The sequence below is a fragment of the Podarcis vaucheri genome (genome assembly GCF_965113315.1).
Source record: "Podarcis vaucheri genome assembly, chromosome: 18".
Classification (NCBI taxonomy): Eukaryota; Metazoa; Chordata; class Lepidosauria; order Squamata; family Lacertidae; genus Podarcis; species Podarcis vaucheri.
The window spans coordinates 5,061,206-5,086,439 of record NC_138756.1 but is presented as its reverse complement, the minus strand read 5'-3'; the positions used below and the strand labels follow the sequence as shown (position 1 = coordinate 5,086,439).

General features: G+C 49.8%; 1 protein-coding gene and 1 long non-coding RNA gene across 21 annotated transcripts in view; one reads left to right on the top strand and one right to left on the bottom strand.

The window, feature by feature from the left end:
- The window catches only part of LOC309523075, a 219,728-nt gene that overhangs the window by 121,037 nt on the left and 73,457 nt on the right, over window positions 1-25,234 (bottom strand). The window lies entirely within an intron of this gene.
- The window catches only part of PTPRS (protein tyrosine phosphatase receptor type S), a 305,222-nt gene that overhangs the window by 209,589 nt on the left and 70,399 nt on the right, over window positions 1-25,234 (top strand). For 16 of the 20 annotated variants that reach the window (XM_082206217.1, XM_082206214.1, XM_082206218.1 and 13 more), the window contains 5 exons: window positions 272-541; window positions 3,481-4,062; window positions 4,668-4,804; window positions 7,334-7,475; window positions 24,211-24,516. In XM_082206217.1, the coding sequence (XP_082062343.1) occupies window positions 272-541; window positions 3,481-4,062; window positions 4,668-4,804; window positions 7,334-7,475; window positions 24,211-24,516 (1,437 nt within the window). The remainder of the gene's footprint in view (window positions 1-271; window positions 542-3,480; window positions 4,063-4,667; window positions 4,805-7,333; window positions 7,476-24,210; window positions 24,517-25,234) is intronic. The other 4 variants (XM_082206208.1, XM_082206207.1, XM_082206209.1 and 1 more) reach the window with 1 other exon arrangement.

Genomic DNA, 25,234 nt, shown 5'->3' with positions numbered 1-25,234 from the left:
TATTGATTGATTATCATTTCTCGGTATTCTGATGATTTTTAATTTCAGCTTCCTTTTTTTTGTCCCCCCCCCTCCCCTTTAAATGAAGGAACGACAACAAAATGATAACAGCTGAAGCCCCATCTGTATTTAAAATCTCTTCTGCTCTTCTTTCCCCCTTATCTTTCTTTTCTTTTTCTTTTTTTCCCCTCTCTCTCTCTCTCCTTTTTCTTTTTTCCCCCCTTTTTTATTTTGCTTTTGTTTTTGTTACCTCTGTGCCTTTTGTCCGCAGTGCGCCGGGTGGCCCCTCGCTTCTCCATCCCTCCCTCCAGCCACGAGATTATGCCCGGGGGCAATGTCAACATCACTTGTGTGGCGGTGGGCTCCCCCATGCCCTACGTCAAGTGGATGCAGGGGGCGGAAGACCTGACGCCAGAGGACGACATGCCCGTGGGGCGGAACGTCCTGGAACTGACCGACGTGAAGGACTCAGCCAACTACACGTGCGTGGCCATGTCTAGTCTGGGCGTCATCGAAGCCGTGGCACAGATCACCGTGAAATGTAAGCAGGGCTAGTTTTCCTGCCGTCGGGCGCTTGGCATGACGGGGGGCTTCCCGGTGGGTCTTCACAGCCCTCACGTGGCCAGGGGTCCAGTCTGGTCAGCAGAGGCAGGGAAAGCTGTGCCCTTCCACACACGGATGGACTCCACGCCCATCATCCTCCAGCGAGCAGGACCACTGTGGAGGATGATGGGATTAGGAACCCAGCAAGATATCATCATTCTCTATGCCTTGCCTCTGTTTGCATCAGGAGCCTTAGCTTGCCTCCCAGGTGGAAGAGCTGTTGCTTAAGCCCGCTACCTGTTTTGACTTCCCGGCTTGTCCCCTCCCTCGTGTTTGCATGCCTATTTCTGCATCACCCATCTCTCCGTCAGTTGCTCCTCCTTGCTTGTTCCTTAGCTGATCTGGAGAGCTTGCTGCCAGGGCAGAGCTTTGGGGCAGTGGTCAGCGGGGCTCAGTCGGCTGGTACCCCTTTGCCTCATCCCTTCGCTCACATGCGTAGAGAAAGCATGAACGAAGCGTTCAGAGCTGCATCTGTGCGTGGTGTTGCTGCTAACCATCTGTCAGGTCAGCATCCGCATGTCTCCCAAATCGCCCGAGAGCTCTAACAAGAGGCTACTGCATGAAGAATGAAAGTCCTGGGCTTTTCGGAAAACTCGAGATGTGCCAAAACACACCGTGGGTACTCCATGCATCCGTTCTTAAGTGTGCACGGGTTTCCTGTCAATTTTGCATGAGCCTAGTGTCTTTTTGCCAGCGTTGTATGATGTGTGACGGTTTACCTCCCGTTCGTTTTTTAATAAAGCATGTGGCGTTTTTGCAGAGCGACGACAGCAAAAAAAAAAAGGCATGCCTCTGCCCCCGAGGAGAATACAGTCAACAATTTGACTCAGGGATAAGAGGGAGTTGGGAAACGAGGAACGACTGGGGGACAGAGGACGCACACTTGGTTTGGGGTTGTGTTCAGGCTTTGAAGAGTGGTTTTGAGAGGGGCAAAGGGGGCATCAGATATATGTTCTCTAATGGAGTTGGGAAGGGGGTTAAAGGGGCTCTTGGAAGGGGTTGAACCTGAAAGCCCTGAGTTCAAACCTTGCCATCTGCAGTTAATAGGCTCAAGTAACAGAGACTGGGAAGGACCCTGAAGGGAGAGATGGTCGGTCAGCAGAAACTCTGGACTCTGTTAGCCAGTGGTCAGACTCAGTAGAGAGGGGGGCTTTCTGTGTTCTCTCCCCTGCCTCAGCCGCCCAATAACAAACTGCATTGCAGAAATAATATTGAGCAGGGTAATAATAATAATAATTTATAATTTATACCCCGCCCATCTGGCTGGGATTCCCCAGCCACTCTGGGCGGCTTCAAACACAATATTAAAATACAGTAATGCATCAAACATTAAAAGCTTCCCTAAACAGAGCTGCCTTCAGATGTCGTCTAAAAGTCTGGTAGTAGTTGTTCTCTTTGACATCTGGTGGGAGAGTGTTCCATAGGGCGGGTGCCACCACCAAGAAGGCCCTCTGCCAGGTTCCCTGTAACTTGACTTCTTGCAGGGAGGGAACAGCCAGAAGGCCCTCAGCGCTGGACCTCAGTGTCCGGGCTGGACGATGGGGGTGGAGACGCTCCTTCAGGTATACTGGACCGAGGCCGTTTAGGGCTTTCAAGGTCAGCGCCAACACTTTGAATTGTGTGTACAGTGGTGCCTCGCAAGACAAAATTAATCCGTTCCGCGAGTCTCTTCGTCTTGCGGTTTTTTCGTCTTGCGAAGCACGGCTATTAGCGGCTTAGCAGCTATTAACGGCTTAGCGGCTTTAAGAAAAAGGAAACAAACTCGCAAGAACTCGCAAGACGTTTCGTCTTGCGAAGCAAGCCCATAGGGAAATTCGTCTTGCAGAACGACTCAAAAAACGGAAAACTCTTTCGTCTAGCGAGTTTTTCGTCTTGCGAGGCATTCGTCTTGCGGGGCACCACTGTATAAACATAATTTGCCCCCTTCCCGCATGAACAGTAGTTTGACAGTGGAACGGGCTCCCATGAGAAGGTAGCGTACTCTCCTTCCTTGGAGGTTTTTAAGCTGAGGTTGGGGGCCCCGTCTCTCATGTATGATCTAGTAGAGATTCCTGGGTTGCAACGGCTTGGACTGGATGACCCTTGGGGTCCTTTTCAACTCCATGATTTCAGGATTCATATTCTTTCAAATTCTCAACATTATTCTACAAGTAGAATTGAGAAACTTCCATTTAGCAGAATGTTCAGTCTACTGTAATACGCAGTATTTCTTCCTTTGCGGCATTCGTTTGTTTTCTACAGCCAATTATCAAAACAAATGATGCTATTCATCCGATCCACATTTTGTTTTTCTCTTAATTTGCCTAACCACCTCCAATTAGCCTATCAAAAGACCAAACCATTTTTCTGTGTGGTTGAGACTAATCTATCAGATTCTTGGCTATTGATATTATGTTCTAAAAGAACGGGAGTAATTCCTGTCTCTTCCCACTTTCCTCCATGCTCCCTAGTACGGTGGATATTTTGCCCTTTCCAAGATGTTTTCCGAGCAAGACGTGTTCCAAAATGGCGGCCACGCTCAAGGCGCCAAGCTCCCACCTGGCTTCTTTGGAAACCGCGTCTCCTTTCAGACACACACTCACAAGCAAAGCTGTGGGTTGGCTCGTTGTTACTTTTTTAGCTCAGAGCTCACGTTAATGATTCCAGATGCCGAGCTGAGCACTTTCCGTTTTGATTGAGCCGTTTAAGGAGGATAATAAACTGTGCCTAACAAGGCTGGGAACATTTCTCCAAACAGCCGCACCGTCTATAGACCTGCGCTGCCGGCTCCCGTTGCCCTAATGCGCCAATTAGGTGCGGCATTTAGCATATGGCGCCCTGCTGTTTGCCTTTGGTTTTCGTTTCCCTGAGTTTTCCCTCTCCCGGTTTGTTTCTCAGCGCTCCCCAAGGCTCCTGGAACCCCCATCGTGACGGAGACGACTGCGACGAGCATCACCATCACTTGGGATTCAGGGAACCCCGACCCCGTGTCCTACTACGTGATCGAGTACAAGTCGAAGAGCCAGGACGGACCGTACCAGATCAAGGAAGACATCACCACCACCCGCTACAGCATCGGGGGGCTCAGCCCCAACTCGGAGTACGAGATCTGGGTGTCGGCCGTCAACACCATCGGCCAGGGGCCGCCCAGCGACCCCGTGGTGATGCGGACAGGGGAGCAGGCCCCCGCCAGCGCCCCCCGCAACGTCCAGGGCCGGATGCTGAGCGCTTCAACCATGATCATCCAGTGGGAGGAGCCCGTGGAGCCGAACGGTCAGATCCGGGGCTACAGGGTCTACTACACCATGGAGCCAGACCAGCCGGTCAGCAACTGGCAGAAGCATAACGTCGACGACAGCCTCTTGACCACCGTCAGCAGTCTCCTGGAGATGGAAACCTACACCGTTCGGGTCCTGGCTTTCACTTCCGTGGGAGACGGGCCGCTCTCGGACCCGATCCAAGTCAAAACCAAGCAAGGAGGTGAGTCCTCGCCGCGCCAGTGTTGTGACTACAACACGGGTTCCACCATCCGAATGCAGCACATTCTCATGAAATCATTTGCTAGGCAAGCATAACGAGTCAACCTTGATTCCTATAGATAGATTTATACAGTCATACTTCAGGTTACAGACGCTTCAGGTTGCGTTTTTTCGGGTTACGGACCGCCGAAACCCGGAAGTACCGGAACGGGTTGCTTCTGGGTTTTGGCAGTCGCGCATGTGAAGAAGCGCTAAATTGCACTTTGTGCATGTGCAGAAGTGCTGGATTGCGACCCGCACATGTGCAGACGCACCGTTGCAGGTTGCGAACGCTGCGGGTTACAAATGTGCATCCCGCACGCATCACATTCACAACCCGAGCGTCCACTGTAATTTATGTAAATGGTGGGGAGGTGGGGGGCACACACAGGAAGACAGATTGCAAAAAAACAAGCAAGGGGGGGAGGAATGCTTTCTTGTTTGTCCAATCTCTCCCCCTTCCTTCCTCCCTCTGTGAAAGCAGGGTGCTGGGCCCTGATCCAGCAGGTCTCGTCTTACGTTCTTACAACAACGTCTGGGTCTTTTTGTTTTTCCTGCTCTCATCAGTTCCCGGTCAACCCATGAACTTCCGGGCAGAAGCCAAGAGCGATAGCAGCATTTTGCTGACCTGGAGTCCTCCCCGCCAGGACATCATATTGAAGTATGAGCTGGTTTTCAAAGACACCACACAGGCAAAACCCGAGGTAAGTGTCTGCTTTCTTCGCGGGGGCTTCTTTGTGGTGGCTCCCCTGGTGACGGAATGCTCTCTCCAGAGAGTCTCGCCTGGCACTTGTGTTAGGACCCATTCAGGGCAAAGAGCACAACTCCCCGTCCTCCAAAGCCCTTTTCCAAAACAAACAAAAAACACATTCTTTTTATTTCTTAGAACAATCACGCTTCCTGAGCCCCACTTCCTGGCTCTCAGAACTATTTTCCATATCGATTTCATCCTGCTTCTTATGGCTTTATGCCGGCTTGCACTAAACATTGTTCTGGCACCGCTTCCACGTCGATAGTTTTTAAGTTGTTTATTGATTGCATTTTATCGTGTTTAATTCAGGGGCTGCCTAGAGTAATAGCGGGGAAACTTAATTCCTGCAGGGGAGTCCCTGTTTGGCCTTTGGTACCCGGACCAGACCATGCCCCTCTCTGTGGGCTCCCCCCACAGTCCTTTTTAAGGAAATTTGTAATGTTTTGATATATAGATAGATAGATAGATAGATAGATAGATAGATAGATAGATGATAGATAGATAGATGATAGATATAGATAGAAAGATAGAGCAAGAAAAAAGAAAAAACACAAATATCAAATTACACACAGGAATAACCATAGACACATAATTTTCTTAACAAACAATAAAACATATATTGGTCTTAACACTAAAGACCCAACCTCCCATCTATTCCGTATTTCGATTTCATATTACTTATTGCCAATACACACTTTTATCATAATTAAACTTTTTCTTAATATAGCTAATTTCTTATGTCTACCTTGCAACTATTACTTAAGCTCCTCGAATGCTGCAACAGAATTTAAACTACTATATTTATTTTTTCGAATATTCTTTGAAAACCTCATTTTGAAACAAATTCCTGGTTTGATTTATTCTTTGTTTTTTTCTGACAGACCGTCTAATTCGGCATATTCTGTCAGCTTTTGGATCCAATCTTGTATAGAGGGGATTTGTCATGTTTTGATATTTTATTATGCTTTTATATCTGTTGGAAGCTGCCCAGAGTGGCTGGGGCAACCCTGTCAGATGGACGGGGTACAAATAATTCAATTATTGTTGTTGTTTTACCTGACCAGGATGTGCCTTTGAATGTAGATAATACACTCTTGCTTACCTGAGGATGGTAAGCAAATAAAATAATACGTGCCCCTCTCCGCCACATCGGTTCAGCTGAAAAGGGTTTTTGGATAGAAATCTAGATCTTAATCATAAAGGCGCCGAGTCGTTTACTCTCGGCTGCCGGAGCAGTTGCAGCTCATAACTGGAAGAGCGTAAATATCGACCGGCGACATCAAAAAGTTTGGCAAAGTGCTCCTTTGGAGAAACGAGCACAGAAGGCACGTGCAGGGAAAAAAGGGCATTTGAGAATGCGCGGAAAGCGTTTGTTGACTCTGCTGGTGTAAAAAGATGGTGCCTGCTCCCTAGCCACGCTGAAAGGTGTAGTGGTTGGAGTGCTGGGCTAGACCTGGGAGAGCTGGGTTCGAATCTCCGCTCAGCCATGAAGCCAGGTGTGACCGTGGGCCAGTCACAGCTCTCAGCCTGACCTACCTCACAGGGTTGTTGCTGTGGGGATTAAATGAAGACCATGGGGTCACCACGTAAATGCTGCTTTGAGCTCCTGGTGTGTAAATCCAGTAAAAACTAATAACTCAAAAAGGCCCATAATATATGAATCGCTCCGTCTCAAAAACCTGTAAAAAATGTAAAAGAGAAAGGGAGTATTAAGATAATTTGTGTGTGTTGTTATCGAGCTGTCCTAAGCTACCTCCTTGCATCTACAGTGGTACCTCGGGTTACATATGCTTCAGGTTACAGACTCCACTAACCCAGAAATAGTGCTTCAGGTTAAGAACTTTGCTTCAGGATAAGAACTGAAATTGTGCTCTGGCGGTGCGGCAGCCCCCATTAGCTAAAGTGGTGCTTCAGGTTAAGAGCAGTTTCAGGTTAAGAACGGACCTCCGGAACGAATTAAGTACTTAACCCGAGGTACCACTGTATCCTGTTTGTTTCGTTTGTATATTCAAAAATGTTTAATATAGTTGTTGTTTTTAAGTGTAGCTCCCCCTCAGACCACCCCCGCCCCCCCTCAGATGCTGCTGAATTGCAACTCCCATCACCACCGGCCATGCTTCTCATGAAATCGTTTAATTGTACGGTTTGAAGGGGACCCCTAAACCTCATCTAGTCCAACCCCTGGCAATGCATGAGTCGCAGCTAAAGAATCCCAGGCTGGTGGCCACCGAACCTCTGCTTATAAAACCTCTGCGGAGGAAGAGCTGACCCCCTTTCCAGGGCTGACCCCCTTCCACGCTGCTGAGGCTCATGGGAGTTGTAGTTCGGGAGCAACACAAACAGCGCATTCGCAAGAGCTGAACGTTCATTACAGGGAAAGGGGTTTGCCTCCTGTGCCTGTTCACACTTTTGACACTTCGGTTTGTCTCCCCGTTTCCCCACCCCACCCCCTTCTCATCTCCCCGCTGCCCCCCTTCTGCAGACGAGGACCTTTGACCCTGTGACCTCGTTCACCGTGAGAGACCTGAAGCCCAACACAGAGTATGTCTTCAAACTGGCTGCTCGCTCGGCCTTGGGCATTGGGGCAGAAACCCCGGAGGTCAGGGAGCGAACCCTGCAGGCTAGTAGGTGTCTTTTTTTTCCTTTCCCCAAAATTCTCCGCCAATGGGGGTGGGGGGAATCCCTTGTCTGGGAGGAGGTGCGGATGGTGGTCACGGGATGGTGAGCTCGGGGGGAAGGGGGCGCCGGAGGGCGGGCACGGGAAGCTGCGCGCCTCGATTCGGTCCTTTCTCCTGGTCTCACCCCCTGGCACTTAATCCGAGGGTCTGTTTTGCTCTCTGGGCTCCGTTCGGTCCAAACCAGCTGGTGATCATGCGTGTTGTGTGGAAGTGTAGGCAGGTGGGCAGCCCGTCCTGGTCCTCTGTCCGCACAGGTGTCTGCATTTAAACCCTCGTTTGCAGAGGCCACGGGTGCATAGCTGTCAACCGTCCCGTATTTGGCGGGAAAGTCCCTTATCCCTGCGCCGTTTCCCCTTATTGATGATGTCCCTTAAATTTCCCGGGTTTCAAAGGAAGCAGCTCCTCTCCCTCCCTCCCTGCCAGCCAGGGAGGAGGGAGGCTCCAACCATGTTGCTTGGCTGCGTTGCTCACCCAATAAGGAGTCTAAGAACGACTGGGGGGTGGAGCTTGCATGCCTTGTGCCGATCAAATCGGCCGCATTGCCTGGGGACTCGCCTTTGCTCAGCGCTTCCCAGCGGAGAGGTGACGGTGGTTTCCCTTGCTGCATCCCCTTTGCCGGGTTGCTGCGCTGTGGGAACCACCGCTTGAGGCTTCGTTTGGCTGCTAGCTGGGCTTTCTGCCTTTGGCTCGGAGGGGCTCAGAAGTCGAACATACCTGTGCCTGGAAAATCCCTTATTTTGGCTGCTGGTCCCTTATTTTCAAATCTGTAAGTTGACAGCTATGCACAGGTGCCTCTTGAAGGAGCTGATGATACCTGTCTCCCACCTCCCTCTGCACCAAGGGAACATTGCACTTCTTCTGTTTGTCCCCAAACCAGAGGTCCGCTGCCTGCTTCCTTTAGGTTCTGAGACGTTTCTTTCAAATTCCAGTTTGTTGCCAAACTTTTAAGTGGCAAGAGAGCCACCTATAGCTGATGGGCAGGGTGGATGGCTTGGAATGAATGGATGTGTGGCCTCTTAGTGGCCCACAAGGGGTAGGGTGTGAGAGTTGCTGTTGTCCCATATCGGGTGCCTTGTGCCTGTTTGGCGAGAATGTCCCTGCACCCGCGCTTTTGCCAACCCGGCTCCTTCCAAGTGTGTTTCGAACTCAAAGCATCTGTGGCGCGGGCCGAGCCGCCCCCCTCTTCGGCTGCATTCCCACAGCGGTTTGTTCCATTTCCGTGGCTTCCGCCTAGTTGCCAAGTTCGTATCTTGAGCTCTCGCACAGCGTAAAAGCCGTCCGTAGCCGGACGAAGAGCGTATTCGCTCGCTCGCTCGCAGGAAAGGAGAAGAAGAGTTCGCCGGTTATACGGAAACAGCGCAAAACCTCTGTCCGGCTGTAGCTCTGGGAGTGGCTTTTCCGCTGCGCCGAAGCTCGAACGCAACGTGGGGAATTGGCCCCTAGGGAACGCAGCCACCGAGAGGAGCACATTGACAGCCACACGGGGCTTGTTGTGCAGAAGAAAGCAACAGAGCACTGATGAAGGGGAAGGAAAATGGCCGGAGCCAGCGCTCCTTTCTCAAACCCCACTGCCCCGCCGGCCCGATCCCTTGCCCACGATCCACGACGCTTTCTAGCCTTTAGGACAAAGGCAGCCTTTCGGCCACCCTAGCCCCTGAGTGGCCGAGGGCACTGGGATTAATGGTGACACCAGGATGCAATCTGGTGGTGGTTTTAGTTTAATGGATTGTCTCCCTTCGCTGTTGTTTCCCCCCTCCCCTCCACCCACCTCTCCCCCACCACTGGGGATGGCTACGATCCCGGGCTGGCAGCACCGCAACCTGGGCTTCTCACGGATCTTTGCTTTTATTATTTTTTAAGAAACAACAACGGACGAGGTGGTTTTCACACACACAGGCACAAACATAACACACACAAACCCTCCTTTCTTTCTCTCTCTCTCTCTCTCTCTCTCTCCCTCTCACTTTTTATTTTCTATTTTTCCAACCGCATGATTGGCTGTGGCAGGCTGTTCTCTGTGTCTCCCTGTCTTCTCTTATCTTTACCATTTTTTAAATAAAAAAACCAACCCACAAAAACTTGGCCAGGGCTTCAGAGTAGCCGTGGACGGCGTAGGGTTCCTTTGGGTTGGAGCGGAAAGCAGTTGTTGCAGAGGGTTCTCCTCCTCTCAAGGAATCCTGCCTTATGTCGCCACTAGGTAACTCTGCCTCCCCTCTAACAGCCTTGTAGAGTCGATTTTTCTCCCCAAGCTTCCTGTTGCCTCAGTTGTCTCTTCCTTGGCTTGATTTGGACGGCTCTTCGTTTCTGTTTTCTCCCTGACTTCCACACCTTGACTCTACCCTTGCCCCTGCGCATCGTGGCTTCTGCACAGCGTGAAACCGGAAACGTAGCTGCTCTTCTCCTATGGGTTATGCCTGTGGAGGATGCAAAATCACCGTATTTTTCGTTCTATAGGACGCACCTTGTTTTAGAGGGGGAGAACAAGAGAAAAAAATTCTCCCCCTCTCTGCTCAGCGCCCCTTCAGCGAAGCGGCAGGAAAAACGGAGCCCTTCCATTTCTCCTCCCGCTTGGCTGAAGGGGCGCTGCGCAAAGAGGGGGAGAATTTTTTTCTCTTGTTCTCCCCCTCTAAAACAAGGTGCGTTCAACTGTGCTGCCCCCCCCGAGCTTGTGGGGCTGGCAGTGGGGGGGAGCGCTGTTTTCCCCCACCGCCAGCCTCAAAGATCCCTGAAGCCTTCGGAGCGCAGCGCGAGTTCCCGCTGTGCTCCGCAGGCTTCGGGTTCCTTTTGCTGAAGCCGGGACAGCAAGACTCTCCTGGCTTCAGCGAAAGGAACCTGAAGCCTCTGGAACGCAGCAGGAACTCACACTGCGCTCTGGAGGCTTCAGGCAGCTATCTTTGAAGCCCGGATAGCGAGAGGGGTCTGTGCGCACCGACCCCTCTCGCTCTCCGGGCTTCAGCGAAAGCAATACGTAGCCTCCGGAGCGCGGTGGGAGCGCTCCCTCTGCGCTTTGGAGGCTTCACGTTGCTATCGCTGAAGCCAAGGAGCCTGCATTCACTCCATAGGACGCACACACATTTCCCCTTAGTTTTTGGAGGGGAAAAATGTGTCCTACAGAGCGAAAAATACGGTATCTCTGTGCTCTTTGAGTGAAAATCCAGCTCGTTTTGTGTTTGGGTGGGAAGCAGGGCTTTCTCTTTCTTCCTCCACCCCCCCCCCCTTTTTAATCTTTATTAATGCTGCTAACAACCCAAAAGTGTGGTAGCAGGGTATTACTGCCATTGAATTCTACTCAGTATTGATCCAGAGCAGATTCCAGTGTGTAGTTAGCAGAGTAACAACTTAAACATGTTGCAGGATTCCCCAAAAATAGACCAGAGGCAAATAATATTTCATCCAGCAGAGCTTTACTAAAGGCAAATGAGCATAATGGTCACAAATCCAATATATAGTCAGTATTGGTACTGTCCATAAGAAAACCAGTTGCAGCAGACTTAACTTAAACTTACAGTAACTTATAATAAGTCTAAATCTTACCACTCTATACCAGGCATAGCCAAACTTGGCCCTCCAGCTGTTTTGGGACTGCAACTCCCATCATCCCTAGCTAACAGGACCAGTGGTCAGGGATGATGGGAATTGTAGTCCCAAAACAGCTGGAGGGCAAGTTTGGCCATGCCTTCTCTATATGGAACACCACACCAGAAGGAAGAGAGATAGAAAATGAACGTGAAACCTTCTGGCCTTACTTTTATAGTCAGCATGACCTTGACAGAAAGAGATAACAGGACCAGTTTAAGCCAGCGGCACTCAGCTTCTCGGAAGGAATAACCCAAACATCAGGAACCTTCTGCTTGTTTCTTTCACGCAGAGAAGCTTCCAGAACCCTCTTGAATTAAGTAGAATAGGAAAGATCTCTACACATCAGCTCAATACTTCCTGCGCTACGAAATGCAAACTGACGATTATATCATACAAAGCAAGCAAGCAAGCTATAAATAATAAAAAACAGAACTAGTGATGCACCAATACAGATCCAAACATCCATATTTACTCAGGTGGCATGGATGGTGAATGCTGAGCATTAAAGTCCAAAGCGTAGAAAATGAAGTCCCACCAGAGGACATAAAAATGTCCTGGATGCTCCACCCCCCTGGATTCATGCAGCTTTCATGTCGTCCGTCCACGTACTCAGTAATGACACTAATAATTTGATTATTTCAGAAATTTCTTTGAGTACTTGGGGCCAGAATAATGAAACCAGAGGGCATTCCCACCAAAGATAATAGAATGCCCCTCAAGAGTTCACTACCATTCCAGGAATCATGTGTCGATTGCGATGTCATCAGAGATACCTGCACAGTTGTGTGATGCCATCTATGCAGAACAGGGCCTTTTCTGCTGTGGCTCCCCTTTTGTGGAATGCTGTCCCCAGGGAGGCTCACTGGGCGCCTTCACAACATATCTTTAGGCGCCAACCAAGAGCAGGCCCTTGACTAATTAAACCATCAATGACCTTATATGGGTTGTTGCTTCATTTGTCATTATGCTGTTTTTTGTGTTTTAATACAGTAAAACACTCTGCAGTCTGAGGATGAAAGGTGGTCTATAAATTTAATAAGTCGATAAATAACTTTGAGGGAACGTTCCCTCACATATGATGAAACAGGTTTATAGGATTTAGCTGGACTTGTCTCCAGGGAAGGTATAGTTTATACTCCACATTTTATGTTAGCCAATTTGTCCCCTGGCAGTTAAAGCTGAGCTAGGGATGCAGGTAGCACTGTGGTCTAAACCACTGAGCCTCTTGAGCTTGCCGATCAGAAGGTCAGCGGTTCGAATCCCCGCGACGGGGTGAGCTTCCGTGGCTCCGTCCCAGCTCCTGCCAACCTAGCAGTTCGAAAGCACGCCAGTGCAAGTAGATAAATAGGTACCACTCCGGCGGGAAGGTAAACTATGTTTCCATGCGCTCTGGTTTTCATCACGGCGTTCTGTTGCGCCAGAAGCAGTTTAGTGCTTCTGGCCACATGACCCAGAAAGCTGTCTGTGGACAAACGCCGGCTCCCTCCACCTGAAAGTGAGATGAGCGCCGCAACCCCATAGTCGCCTTTGACTGGACCTAACTGTCCAGGGGTCCTTTACCTTTTGCATTTTCCTGAGCTGCTTATATCCAGATATAATTTTAACCTGAAGATTCCACCTCCATTCTCCTGTTCTCTGCTGTTCCCAACAAACCTATAGAAGCTGCTCCGCATCAAAAGCACCTAGATGCTAGGAAAAATTGGAGAAAGGTGTTTGCAGAAAGCCAAGAAAAGCTATTTTAAAGCTGAAGAGATGTCCCTTTTGGATTTTCTGAGAATTAGGAAGCTCTGGATTTTAGCAGGGAGAAGGTTTGGGGTGACAGCTCTTTCCGGTGGATGTTGTACGAATGGGGGTGGGATTGATGGGTGCACAAAGGGTACCCTAATTCACATTAAGCTGAGGTGCAGATGTGCCCTGAGTAATGGCGCAAAAGCTCTTCAGCCAAAACAGTGCTCAGGTGATAACAAATAGTGGCTGTTGCCTCTCCCCAGAAACCGTGGAGTTTGCTGGCGAACAACAGGAAAGAAAGTTCATTTCTGCTTTGGTTTTCCTCCCTTTCTTTTGTGTATAAAACCTATGTCTTAGAAATACAACAAGGCTATAGTAAAAGGTGTGTGTTGTGGAAGAATGGTGTTTGGGTCCAGTAGATGGTAGTTAATTGAAAATCTAGGGGGGAATCTAGTTAAGTTACATTTTTAGCAAAACTGAAAATACGCAGTAGTTAATAATGGATGGATGGATAGATAGGATAGAGAAAAAGAGATGAGGTTGGTTGGTTAGTTGGATGGATAGATGGATGGATGGATGGATGGATGAATGGATTATAGAGAGATAGATGATAGATATGATAGAGGGAGAGAGAAATGGGGCTAGATAGATAGATAGATAGATAGATAGATAGATAGATGATAGATAGATAGATGATAGATATGATAGATAGATGATAGATAGATAGATAGATAGATAGATAGATAGATAGATAGATGATAGATAGATAGATAGATGATAGATAGATAGATAGAGATGATAGATAGATAGATGATAGATAGATAGATGATAGATAGATGATAGATAGATAGAGAGAGAGAGAGAGAGAGAGAGAGATACCTACATAGACGGATTTAGAAGATGCCTTGCTTGGAGTCATCTGATCCATGGTAAAACCTTGCAAAATCCCTCCCCCCCTCCACACATCATTTATATTTTTGCATCCTCCACAGTTATATATCTGCCCCACAGCGAGGACAACAGCCATCCAAATAATCTCACCCAAAGTTTTTCAGAGGCCTCGCGCACTCGTGGCAGTGGTGATGGTGGTTCTGTTGCCTTCCTGTTAAATGTTTGGTTCTCATATCTGTCGTGTGCGAAACAAAGGGCGCGGGAAAAGAGGTCCTCTTTGGTGGTTTTCCGCAGGCATGCTGTTTCGCTGCTAACGGAGGAAATGTGTCGATTGTGGAGATGACCCGAAAATGGGTCTTCGTCTTGTAGTGCTATTGTTTGTTGGTTTGGTTTGGTTTTGAGAAATGAAACAAGCATCAGTAGAAGAAGCAGTGTGGGACCGCGGTTAACCTTTCGACTCAGTGCTTGCCTCCTTAAAAGACCCCTCCCCATCACAACTTAGGAGAGGCGTCCCTGGAAATCCTTTGGGAGCTCAGGAACCAGGGAAGAAGTTGGCGATGGTTCTGGGCTTGCTTCAAGCTTCCTTGCATGTGCCCTTGGAGAGACCCTCTCACCACATTTTGGTTATTTTGTGTGTGAAAAGCACCTAGGTTTTCGTGATGGGGTGCAGGGATATCACCATTTCTCTCTCTCTCTCTCTCTTTCTTTCTTTCTTTCTCTCTCTCTCTCTCTCTCTCTCCTTCCTTCCTTCCTTCCTTCCTTTCTCTCATTAATTAGTTCAGAGAGGATTTGCTTCCTGGCTTGAAGACCTGGTTTTGGGTTGGGGGGGTGGGGATAAGAAGAGGAGCGGGGCTTTGTAACGTGGTCTTGTAACGTGGTGAAACCAATTCTTTTTGTTTCCTGGCTGGCTGTTGGAGGAACGAGTTCAATTCTTCCCTGATCCCGGTGGCATCCTTCGGCGCTCAGACCTCCCAGCTTGGGACAGGCTTTTTGTGTCTATCCTTTACCCACCCCCATGCAGTCGTCCCCCCCCCCCGAACTCCATACAGCTCCCTCTCCGCAGTCTTAACATCATGGCAAGACCCTTTCCTCCTTTTCTTCCTTCTCTAGCTGGCATGCCTGTTCAAACGCATGGGGAACCAGAGCCTTGTAGATTTTATTTCTCCCTTCCTTTCTCTTTTCTGGGCGTATCCGCAGGGGCTGTGTCCACCGTGGTGCTTAGATCCTCCCTCCCTGCAAAAGTTTACGTCCTACATCGAAGGCACTGCGATACCTCTTCAAACAAGCATGGCTTCTTCCCCCCAAGAATCCTGGGAGTTGTAGTTTTCTAAGGGTGCCAAGAGTTGTCAAGAGACCTCACAGAGCTGCAATTCCCAGAATGGTTTAAAAGCCAGTGCCTCTTCGCAGGGAATTATGGGAACAGCAGCTTCACAAGGAGAAGAGGAGGCCCCCTAACCACTCTCAGGACCCTTAACAAACTAAAGTGGTACCTCCGGTTGTGGACAGGATCCGTTCCAGAGGTCCGGTCGGAACCCGAGGTTTCTGCAACCTGAGGACCGCTTCTGCGCATGCGCAGTCTGTTGCCTCTGCGCATGCGCGCACGGCAAAATCTGGTAAAATACTTCCCGGTTTGCTGCGCACGCATTCTGAAGTTTACGTAACCTGTACAGCTCTCCCGGGATTATTTGGGGGAATCCATGGCTGTTTAAATTGGGATTACTAAAATGGAATTAAACTGCTTTAAATGTGCACTGTGAATGCAGCCTAAGTTAAATTAAGAGTGTCATAGAATCACAGAATTGTAGAGTTGGGAGGGACCCCAAGGGTCATCTAGTCTAACCCCCTGCAATTCAGGAAACTTTTGCCCAATGTGGCACTCGAACCCACAACCCTGAGATTAAGCGTCTCGTGCTCTACTGACTGAGCTATCCGTCAACTTGTTTTTTTTCCAGACAGTGTTGCTATTAATGAACCTACGGTATGAATATCATACCTTAGGTCCATTGATGGACCTATGAATATCAATGGGATCTGCTCTGAGCATTGCTAACATTGGATTCAATGTCTACTCTTGAGAATTAGTATCATTAACTGCAACTCTTTGTTTTTTCCTTCCTTGGTGTGCAGAGAGTGAGCTCTGAAAATATGGACACTGTGGTATTCTGTCATTCAGGCTAACCCAGGCGAAAGCAAATTCATTCGCTGCTACTGATTGCTTTTCAGCCTATTGGCCAGTGCCAGTGTCGTCACCCGACGCTCACAGCAAGGTGCATTGCATTTTCCTTGTGGTTCCTTTTTAGTAAGGTTCGCCAAGGTTAGTCTTCCCCAACGTGGCACCCTCCAGATGTTGTTGGACTCAGTTTCCCATCAGCCCTACCCAGTGTGGCTGGGGATGATGGGAACTGGTGCCAGACCACATACCACCTGCCCTGCTTGAAGAAGCTCCTAGGTTCGGGGGCTTGGGCAGGTGCTAGCAATGCCAGCCCTGACGCTAGAGTGGGGGGGAAATACCAAACCTGTCTTCCCACCATGTGTATAAAGTGCATCACTTCCCCCAAAGAATTCAGGGGGTTAGACTGGATGACCCCAGGGGGCCCCCCATCCAATTCTACAATTCTGTGAAATGTCCTTGCATGCACCCCCTGTCTTCCTTCGTAGTTCTGCCACTCTGCCCCACTGGCAGAACAGCAATAACTGAATTTGTTCCTAATTCATCCCCAGCTCCCCGCTACCCATTAGAAAGCATTGTTCAGAATAGCTGTTTGCACGACCCGCAAAGGGAGGTAACAAAATTGAAACCAGGAGCAGCTATTTAGGCACATTTATTTGGAATCGAGTTGAAACGATTCTGTTCAGTTAATTCAGCAAAAGTAGAACTGTAGAGGGGGAAGGGACCCTGCGGGACATCTAGTCCAACCCCCTGCAATGAAGGAATCTCAACTGTAGCATCCATGGAAGGTGGCCATCCAACCTCTGCTTAAAAAACTCTGAGGAAGGAGAGTCCACGGCCTCCCATGGGAGTCGAACAGCTCTTACCTTCAGAAAGTTCTTCCTAACGTTTAGCTGAAATCTCCTTTCTTGTAACTTGAAGCCATTGGAGAAAACTATAGCTTGCTCCATCTTCCATATGACAGCCCTTTGAAGTTGCGGGTGGCGCTGTGGTCTAAACCACTGAGCCTCCTGGGCTTGCCGATCAGAAGGTCGGCGGTTCGAATCCCCACGACGGGGTGAGCTCCCGTTGCTCGGTCCCTGCTCCTGCCAACCTAGCAGTTCGAAAGCACGTCAAAGTGCAAGTAGATAAATAGGTACCACTCCGGCAGGAAGGTAAACGGCGTTTCCGTGCGCTGCTCTGGTTCGCCAGAAGCGGTTTAGTCCTGCTGGCCACATGACCGGGAAAAACTGCCTGCGGACAAACACCGGCTCCCTCGGCCTGTAAAGCGAGATGAGCACCCCAGAGTCGTCCTCGACTGGACTTAACTGTCAGGGGTCCCTTTACCCTTTACCTTTGTTGTCTCCAAATATCTTGATCCAGGGATGCCAGCTTTTCAAAGTCTGGTATTCTCCGGTGCCTTACTGCTGCCCCCTTGCCAATCCGCACCCCACTGGATAATCCCACCCCCCACTTTGGAAACCACTGTACCAAACGCCAGGCCTGTGCTGGATTTCCCAAGAAAACCTTCCCGGAGTTGTGGTTTGATGCTAAAGCCTCTGGCCTTATGAGAAGCCAGGATAAAGCTTCAATACGGATACACCTTTTTCTTATTCTGTCTCTCTCTCTCTCTCTGATTTCATGCTTCTCTTTCTTTCCCTCGCCCCCTGCCTGCGATTCTCCTCCGTCTCAGCTTTTCACACGCAAGCGTGCATGGTTTGGGCAATATTTCCTTTCCCTACCCACCCCCCCAACCATCCTCCCCCCGCATGCCAGCACATCCCGCTGCGCCATTTTCCGTGCTACTCTGCCAGGGTGGCGTTCGTTCCCGAGCATCAAAAACCCGTTTTTTGTTTAAAAAAAAATCCATTAAACTAAAGGTAAAGTATTATTTTTTGATCTTGCGAAAGAATTCTGCCTTTAACTCTTCAAGTACCAGAGACAATAGACTGTAGAACACCCGGAGGAAAATCTAGTGGAACGAAAAGAAAATTGGCTGGGAGGGACCTGAAAAATAATTTTTCAAAAAGGAAACCAAATCAGTGATTATTGGAGGGTATGTTGCCATTTCTAACCCAACAGTAAAAGTGACAGATTTGGGCTTTGCTCTTGCTGGGCGATTGGTTCCCTTAGAAATAATAATAATAACAACAATAATTTCGTTTCAGTACTTTTGGGAAGCGCTAACCCATTCAGAGGACTTTCACGGGCGTGCAAAGTGCACGGGACAGATTTGTAGGGAAACACTGAGGGCGGGATGAAGAGAGAGCCCCCGCCCCACCCCTCCAGAGCTTTTGACTCTGTTGAAAACACATTTAAGGGGAGAAAAGGTTGTCTTTGTGATTTAGAACTCTTAAAGAGTTGCAAGCTTGCACCCCCCCCTTTCCGCGCATAGAATAAGCCAGTGACATCGAACAGATGTATGCAAAGTCTATGGTACCTAAAGGGTTAAAAACAAACAAAACAACAACAAGTAAAGCCACTTTGCATTTGGTACATGGCAACTCAGTGAAGGGGCCCAATTCTTGAGGCCTGGACAGTCATCTTTTAAGGCCGCGTGAAAGCAGCCGCAGAAGGTGAGTACTGGCTGGTCTCAAGCGGATTCACAAATACAGCCCAACCTGTGACCTTTCCCGCATGCTCGGCACCCCTCTCTTTCTCGGCCACGCTCCACGCAGCTCTGGGCACGCTCCCCTATTCCTGGCGGCCTTCGGGAAACCACGGGGGGGTGGGGGGAGGAAGGAGGCGCAGGACAAGTGAGTTGGAGGTGGGCGAAGGCTTTTTTCGGAGCTCTCTCCAAAGTTCTGACCTCGCTCCAATCGCTGCAAAACCTGCTGCGTCCTCTGTCTCTCATGCAACGCACACATGCAGACAGACACCCCTGGATTTGCACAGGTTGGGCTGGATTGTGATGGAAAGGCCATGAAACCCCTCCGAGGGGTCCTCCTGCGCAGACGATGCGGTCCAGACAAGTAGGAGCTGTGGTTCTTCTGCCTCCCCTGCTTTGCTCGGACAGGAGGAAGTCCCCTGTCTCCTCGCCTGTTTCCCTGCCCCTCTAAGGAAGGACGGGCGTTCACACATGCACACGCACACCGTGTCTTCCTCTCGGAGCTCTTAGAGGGGTGAGTGAACAGGGCCATCCTCTGGAATAGCAGTACAGCCAAAGAAACTCTACACTCTGCTTTTATTTTTATAAAACATTAGTTTGGACCGGGGCTGGACTTTACTCTTTTTTGGTACTGGCTGGGGGAGGGGGGGTTGGCTCAGAATGCAAACAGGAAAAAAGGGGGGAAGAAGTTGGGTAGGTGAGGCCAGGTCTGACTCTGCAGTGGGTTTCTGGAAAGTTTTAGCTGAAGAACCGTCACATGGTTACAGGCAGTTGAAAGAGCCAGAGTCGGCACGCGAGGGCAGCCGCTTTTAGGCATTGAGAAGAAGTCTTCTCCCTGATCAGAGCAAAAGGCGGGTGAGTTGGGCGCAGAGGTTGAGAAAAGCCTCAGGGAAAACACTAAGGATGAGTTATTCTGCATATTCTGAAGCTAAGCAATTTGCCGTATTTTTCGCTCTATAGGACGCACTTTTTCCCCTCCAAAAATTAAGGGGAAATGTGTGTGCGTCCTATAGAGCAAATGCAGGCTGAGCGGCTAAGCCCAAAGCCAAAACAGGGAGAGGGAGCGCTCCGTCTCGCGGTTCTAGCTTGGGGTTAGCTGCGCAAAGCCTCAGCAGGGCAGCAGGGTGCCTTCACCCCGCTGCTCTGCGGAGGCTTCTAAGGCCTCGCTCTGGGGGCTTCAGGAGTTCCTGCTGCGCTCGGAAGGCTTGCGGATAGCTGCCTGAAGCCAGGAGAGCTAGAGGGATCAGTGCGCACTGACCCCTCTTGCTCTCCAGGCTTCGCTGGAGAGGCGCTGCACAGTTTTCCCTCTCTGCGCAGTGCCCCTTCAGCAAAGCGGGAGGAGAAATGGAAGGGGCTCCGTTTCTCCTGCCGCTTCGCTGAAGGGGCGCTGAGCAGAGAGGGGGAGAATTTTTCCCCCCTGTTCTCCCCGTCCTATGGTCCGGTGCGTCCTATAGAGCGAAAAATATGGTAGGTGCTTCAGTTTAAAAACAACAGGACGCCAGTTCTGCCCTGTAGAAAGGAAAACACAACTCGGAGTCGCTCCAGAATAATGCGTTGGAGCTCTCCAAACCGTTTGCCCGTGCCACAGAAAATAGTCGACCTAGCCGAAAGGCAACCCGCAGAGATCTGCATTTATCGCTGCAGTGCAAAACCAAGAGGCCGAGGAGGAAACGGAAACTGTTCTGAAGAGCCCTGAGTTCGAATTCCGACATCTCCTGGCCAGGACGGGAGAGTCTCCTGCCATGCGACGGCACCGTCCCCCTGCTGACGAGGGCTGTCTTTGAGAAAGGCCCAGATGGTGGGGGCATCAAGTGAGTTAGTGTCTCGTTCTTTTGAGGAGGCAGCGCATTGGAGGAATGCCTTAGAAACCCACCAGGAGTGAGGTCTGGCCTCCGCCGCACCATGCGACCCTAGCACTCTCGTAAGAAAGTCTTATAAAGTTAGCCGATGCGCGGAAGGTAGGTAAAACAGACTACGAGGACTCTGGAAGTACTTGATTTATACTTTTTTGTATAACTAGAGAGATTATTATTATTATTATTATTTTATTTTGTTACAATCATTATTTCCCTTCTTTTGAATTTGTCCCCCCTTTAATGCAGCGACTTGCTTTCGTTACTAATTTTCCGTTGCTGCCCCAAGCTTGCCGTTTGCTTTTTAGTACCGTCTCCCACCCCCCACGCCACCCCCAGCTTTCTTTGGAATGTCTGGTGTGTTGGAAGAACATTAATCCAGGGGTTGCTGATGGGCTGTTTAGCAAGTTGCTTGGACTTGATTACTCACGAAAGCGGTGCTCTAATAAAAAGGCTCTAAGGCCTGGGTGTGCCCACTATGCTGTGAAGGTCTGTGGAAGCTTGCGAGGGTGGGGGAAAGAAGAGAGATGAGGCCCCAAAATGCACCACCCCAAACCTCGCAGTTAGAAGAGGAACCCCGTGGCCTCTATCTAGAGTTGGTTTTGGAGGATAAAAGACAGCGAGCCTAGGCTGCTTGTGACCTTAATAGCGTACAGCGGACACTTGGGTTACAAACGTGATCTGTGCGGGATGCACGTTCGCAACCCGCAGTGGCACGCCTGCACACATGCGGGTTGCGATTTGGCACTTCTGCGCATGCGCGGCCGCCGAAACCCAGAAATAACCCGTTCCGGTACTTCCGGGTTTCGGCGGTCCGCAACCCAAAAAACACAACCTGAAGCGTCTGTAACCTGAGGTATGACTGTACTTAGTTACAGGTACCCCTTGGCTAATTTAAGAAACCCCGATTTGCAAAGTAGGAAAACTTTGCCCCTCTCCCTCCGCCCTGCCGTGGTCCCGATCTGGAGCTCTGCAGGTTTGCAGTCCCAAAAAAAGGTCTCATCCGAATTAATGGAAGCGTTGTTTTATTTATTTTTGTATTGGGGTGGGGAAACCAACCCTACACTCAAGGGGAAGAACGGGGCAGTTAAGATCACAAGCCGGAGCAGTGCCAGAATTTGGGGGTAGAGGGGAGAGAAGATGAAAATATCGTCTCCGAATTCCGAGCTCAACTCTCTCTGTATCTCGAAAGCAGCTTTGTAACAAAGCCCAGTGGATGTCTAGCACAGCCAACTTTCTGTTTAGTTTTGCCTAACCTCAGTAATCATTGAAAGCCTGGTTCCAATTGTTATTCCAGCAACCCAACAGCTGTATTCCCACCTGAGCTGGGAGATTTGAGGCATAAATTTAAGAGGAGAGCAAAATCAGAATGATGGATCCAGAGATGCATCACAAGTGATAACTGATTGACACTGTTTGTACTCATTTTCAGAGTAGACCTCTCCAGCGTAAGTCAGAGGTGACCCATTGAAATTAATGGATGCAATTTACTTAGGCCTGTTCATTTCGGTGGGTCTACTCGCGAGTAGAGCTTGGTTGGCTATAACCCTTCTGTTGCTCCAGGAAGACCCTCCTGATTTCCCTCCCCCTGTTGAAACAGGGTAGGCTGTCCCCCCCCCATGTTTGAACAACTTTGGGGGAGAGAAAGAAGAAAACGCAAAATTGCCATGCAAAATTAGCACTGTAACCCCAGCGTGAAGAGAGCTGCCTTATGAAAGACTCCCTTCTTCTTCCAGCAAATCTTTACGCCGTGAGCATTGCAGCTCTTTGGCAACTGGGGGACATTAACTTCCTTTGCATATCAGACCTGGAAGGAATTGCTTGCTCGGTTGCAGCGAGCCCTCCAAAACCCCTTTGAGCAGGTGTTCAGCAAGAGGAAGGGGGGCCGAGGACCGGCGTAGGTCAGCGACAGAGCATCTGTTTTGCATGCAAAAGGTCCCGGGGTCAGGCATCTGGCATATGCTGGCAGGGCTGAGAATGTCCAATTCCTGGAACTTCGGGACGGCCCTACTGTTCTAGCCACCACTTTAGAGAGCCCAATGGGACAATGATCTGACTTACTTTAAGGCAGTTTCCTGTATATGCCAGCTCCACTCAGAACCATGAGGACTAGAACAAGGGTCAGCAAGGTTTATCTTGCCGGGGCCGGATCGGTCCCGCAGTGATCCCACTGTGGGCCGGATCCTGTGATTTCCAACATCTGTGCAGACGCAATTTTCGGCGCTGCGGAAGCGACTCCCCTGCACCGGTTTAGTGCAGCACAGCTCGGTTTGGGGGCGGCTCGTGGGTCTTAGGTTGCAGACCCCTGGACTAGAACCTTACACTTACAGGAGGACCGCAGTTCCGTGGTAGAGCGCAGTCTTTGCATGCTGAAGTTCCCAGGTTCAGCGCCCATCATCTCCAGTTAGGACTGGGAACGCTGCCCGCCTGAAATCGGGCAGAGCTTCTGCCAGTCAGTGTAGTCCGTCCTGCGCCAGATGTTGCAGAGACACAAAGCAGCTTGCTATGCTTCTGTGCAGCACCCAGTTGGAGGGACCCCCTTTGCAGTTCTTCCTTGGGGGGGGGGAATTGGCAGCCGGGAAGCGGGGAAGAAAAAGTTGCCCTCCTTGCTGCAGCCTCCAAATAGTCTTTTGCAGATAAAGGCCACGTCTTCCCCCAAAGCAGCAGAGCTACTCGGGAGTAAGCAGCACCGCCTGCTGAAATGTGTAGCAGCAGACTGGACTGCTTTAATAGTCAAGTGGATCTGATGGCCTTCCTTAGTCAAAGGATCTGTCTGCCCATTTTGTGCAGCAGAAACGACCCGTTTCCTTGCTTCACTTTTCTGCTGGCCTACGGCACCTGCGGAAGTTTCTCTTCCCCGTGTGAAGAACTGGGGGACGTGTCCAGTCCTTTGGACCGGGGAGAACCGAGAGAAATTTCCCCTTGCTGCTTTTGTGGAAGCGCTGCAGAGAATCGCAGCAGGATCCACCACCTACGTGGGTTTTTCCTATTAAAAATGGGCACAATCTCTTCCTATCTCCCCATCTCCCAAATCCACGTAGATGAGTAATTCTGACTGTTGAGCTTGGCCACATTCACACCGTAAAGCTCTGTGCTGCCGCTTTAAACAGTCACAGCTTTCCCCTCAAAGAATCCTGGGATCTGTAATTGGTTCAGGGTGCTGTGAGTTCCTAGGCAAACTCCTGCCCTCCAGATGTTTGGGACTACAATTCCCATCATCCCTGACCACTGGTCCTGTTAGCTAGGGATGATGGGAGTTGTAGTCCCAAACATCTGGAGGGCCAGAGTTTGCCTACGGCTGTCCTAAGAACTCACAGCACCCTGAACCAATTGCAGATCCCAGGAGGCTTTGGGTAATCGAAGTGGCGTCGCAGCACTAGAAGCACACAGTGCAAATTTGGCCCTAGATAGATTCTGTTCCAAAGGAGCGGGCAAGAGTTAAATCTGTAGTGGCCTTACAAGCAGTTGAGAAGAGACCTTTGCCTATCTGTGCAAGTCACTTATTTTGCTTTGTACGATTCGCATCGCAAGACCCCCTTGCTTTGTTTCTGTTGCAATTTTGGCTTTGTTCATTTTAGTTTGTTTGTTTTTATTTATTTAAAGGAAGCAGAACTCCGTTTCTTTTTTTTAATTTCTCCCCCCTTTTAAATTTTGTCCTCCTAAGCCAAATTTTCGTACGTTTCGTTTTAGATTTTTTTGTTATCATTTTTCCTGTTTTTCTTTTCCCCCCTTCCCCATCTTTTGTTGTTTTCCCGACCCGACCCCCCCCCCACTGTCCCCAATACCTCTCCCCTTCCTCCTTCCCCCGACGCCCCCGCCCCGCCCTGAACTTCCCCTACTGCTCCCTTCTTCCCTCCTCCCACCCAACAACAGAACCGTCCGCCCCCCCTCGAGACGTAAAATGTGTCAGCACCAGATCCACGGCCATTCTGGTAAGTTGGCGGCCCCCTCCAGCCGAGAGCCAAAATGGCGTCTTGAACGGATATAGCGTTCGCTACCGAGCCCTGGACTCAGAGGACACGGAGCCGAGAGAGGTGACCAACATTCACGCAAGCACCAATCAGATCCTCCTGGAATCGCTGGAGAAGTGGACCGAATACCGGATCACTGTGGTGGCGCACACAATGGTGGGACCCGGGCCAGAAAGCTCACCGGTCATCGTCCGCACCGACGAAGACGGTAATTGGTTCCTCCGCTTCTCTGTTGACCTCCTGGAGAGTTAGGCCAGAGATATTGGGTGGGGCAAGGAAGGGAGGGCAGGGTCAGGGCGTCTTACCCATAGGCGCAAAGGGCGCAGGGCACCCGGGCGCCAGGCCAAGAGTCCGGGGCCCGGAATAGATAGATAGATAAACTTTATTTGCATTAGCCAACGGCCATAGCAACATAAAACAAGCAATATATACAGTGGTGCCTCGCAAGATGAAAAGAATCCGTTCTGTGATTCTCTTCGTCTAGCGGTTTTTTCGTCTTGCGAAGCAAGCCCATTGGCGGACTAGCGGATTAGCGCTATTAGCGGCTTTTAGCGGCTTATCTGCTGATCGGATCAGCTGATAAGCGGCTTAGAAAAAGGGGGGAGGGGGAAAAACTAGCAGGAACTCGCAAGACATTGTCGTCTTGTGAAGCAAGCCCATAGGAAATTCGTTTTGCGAAGCACCTCCAAAACGGAAAACTCTTTCGTCTAGCGAGTTTTCTGTCTTGCAAGGCATTCGTCTTGCGGGGCACCACTGTACAATTAAAAAGACAACATTGGGTAAAAAGGGCATTCAAATGACCAAGATTATCGTTCAGATAGTGGCCCTTAATCTCATTGCACCCTCGATAAACCTAGCAACCTTTGCTGTTGTCTGATCATTTTGATCTAATAATAATAATAATAATAATAATAATAATAATTTAT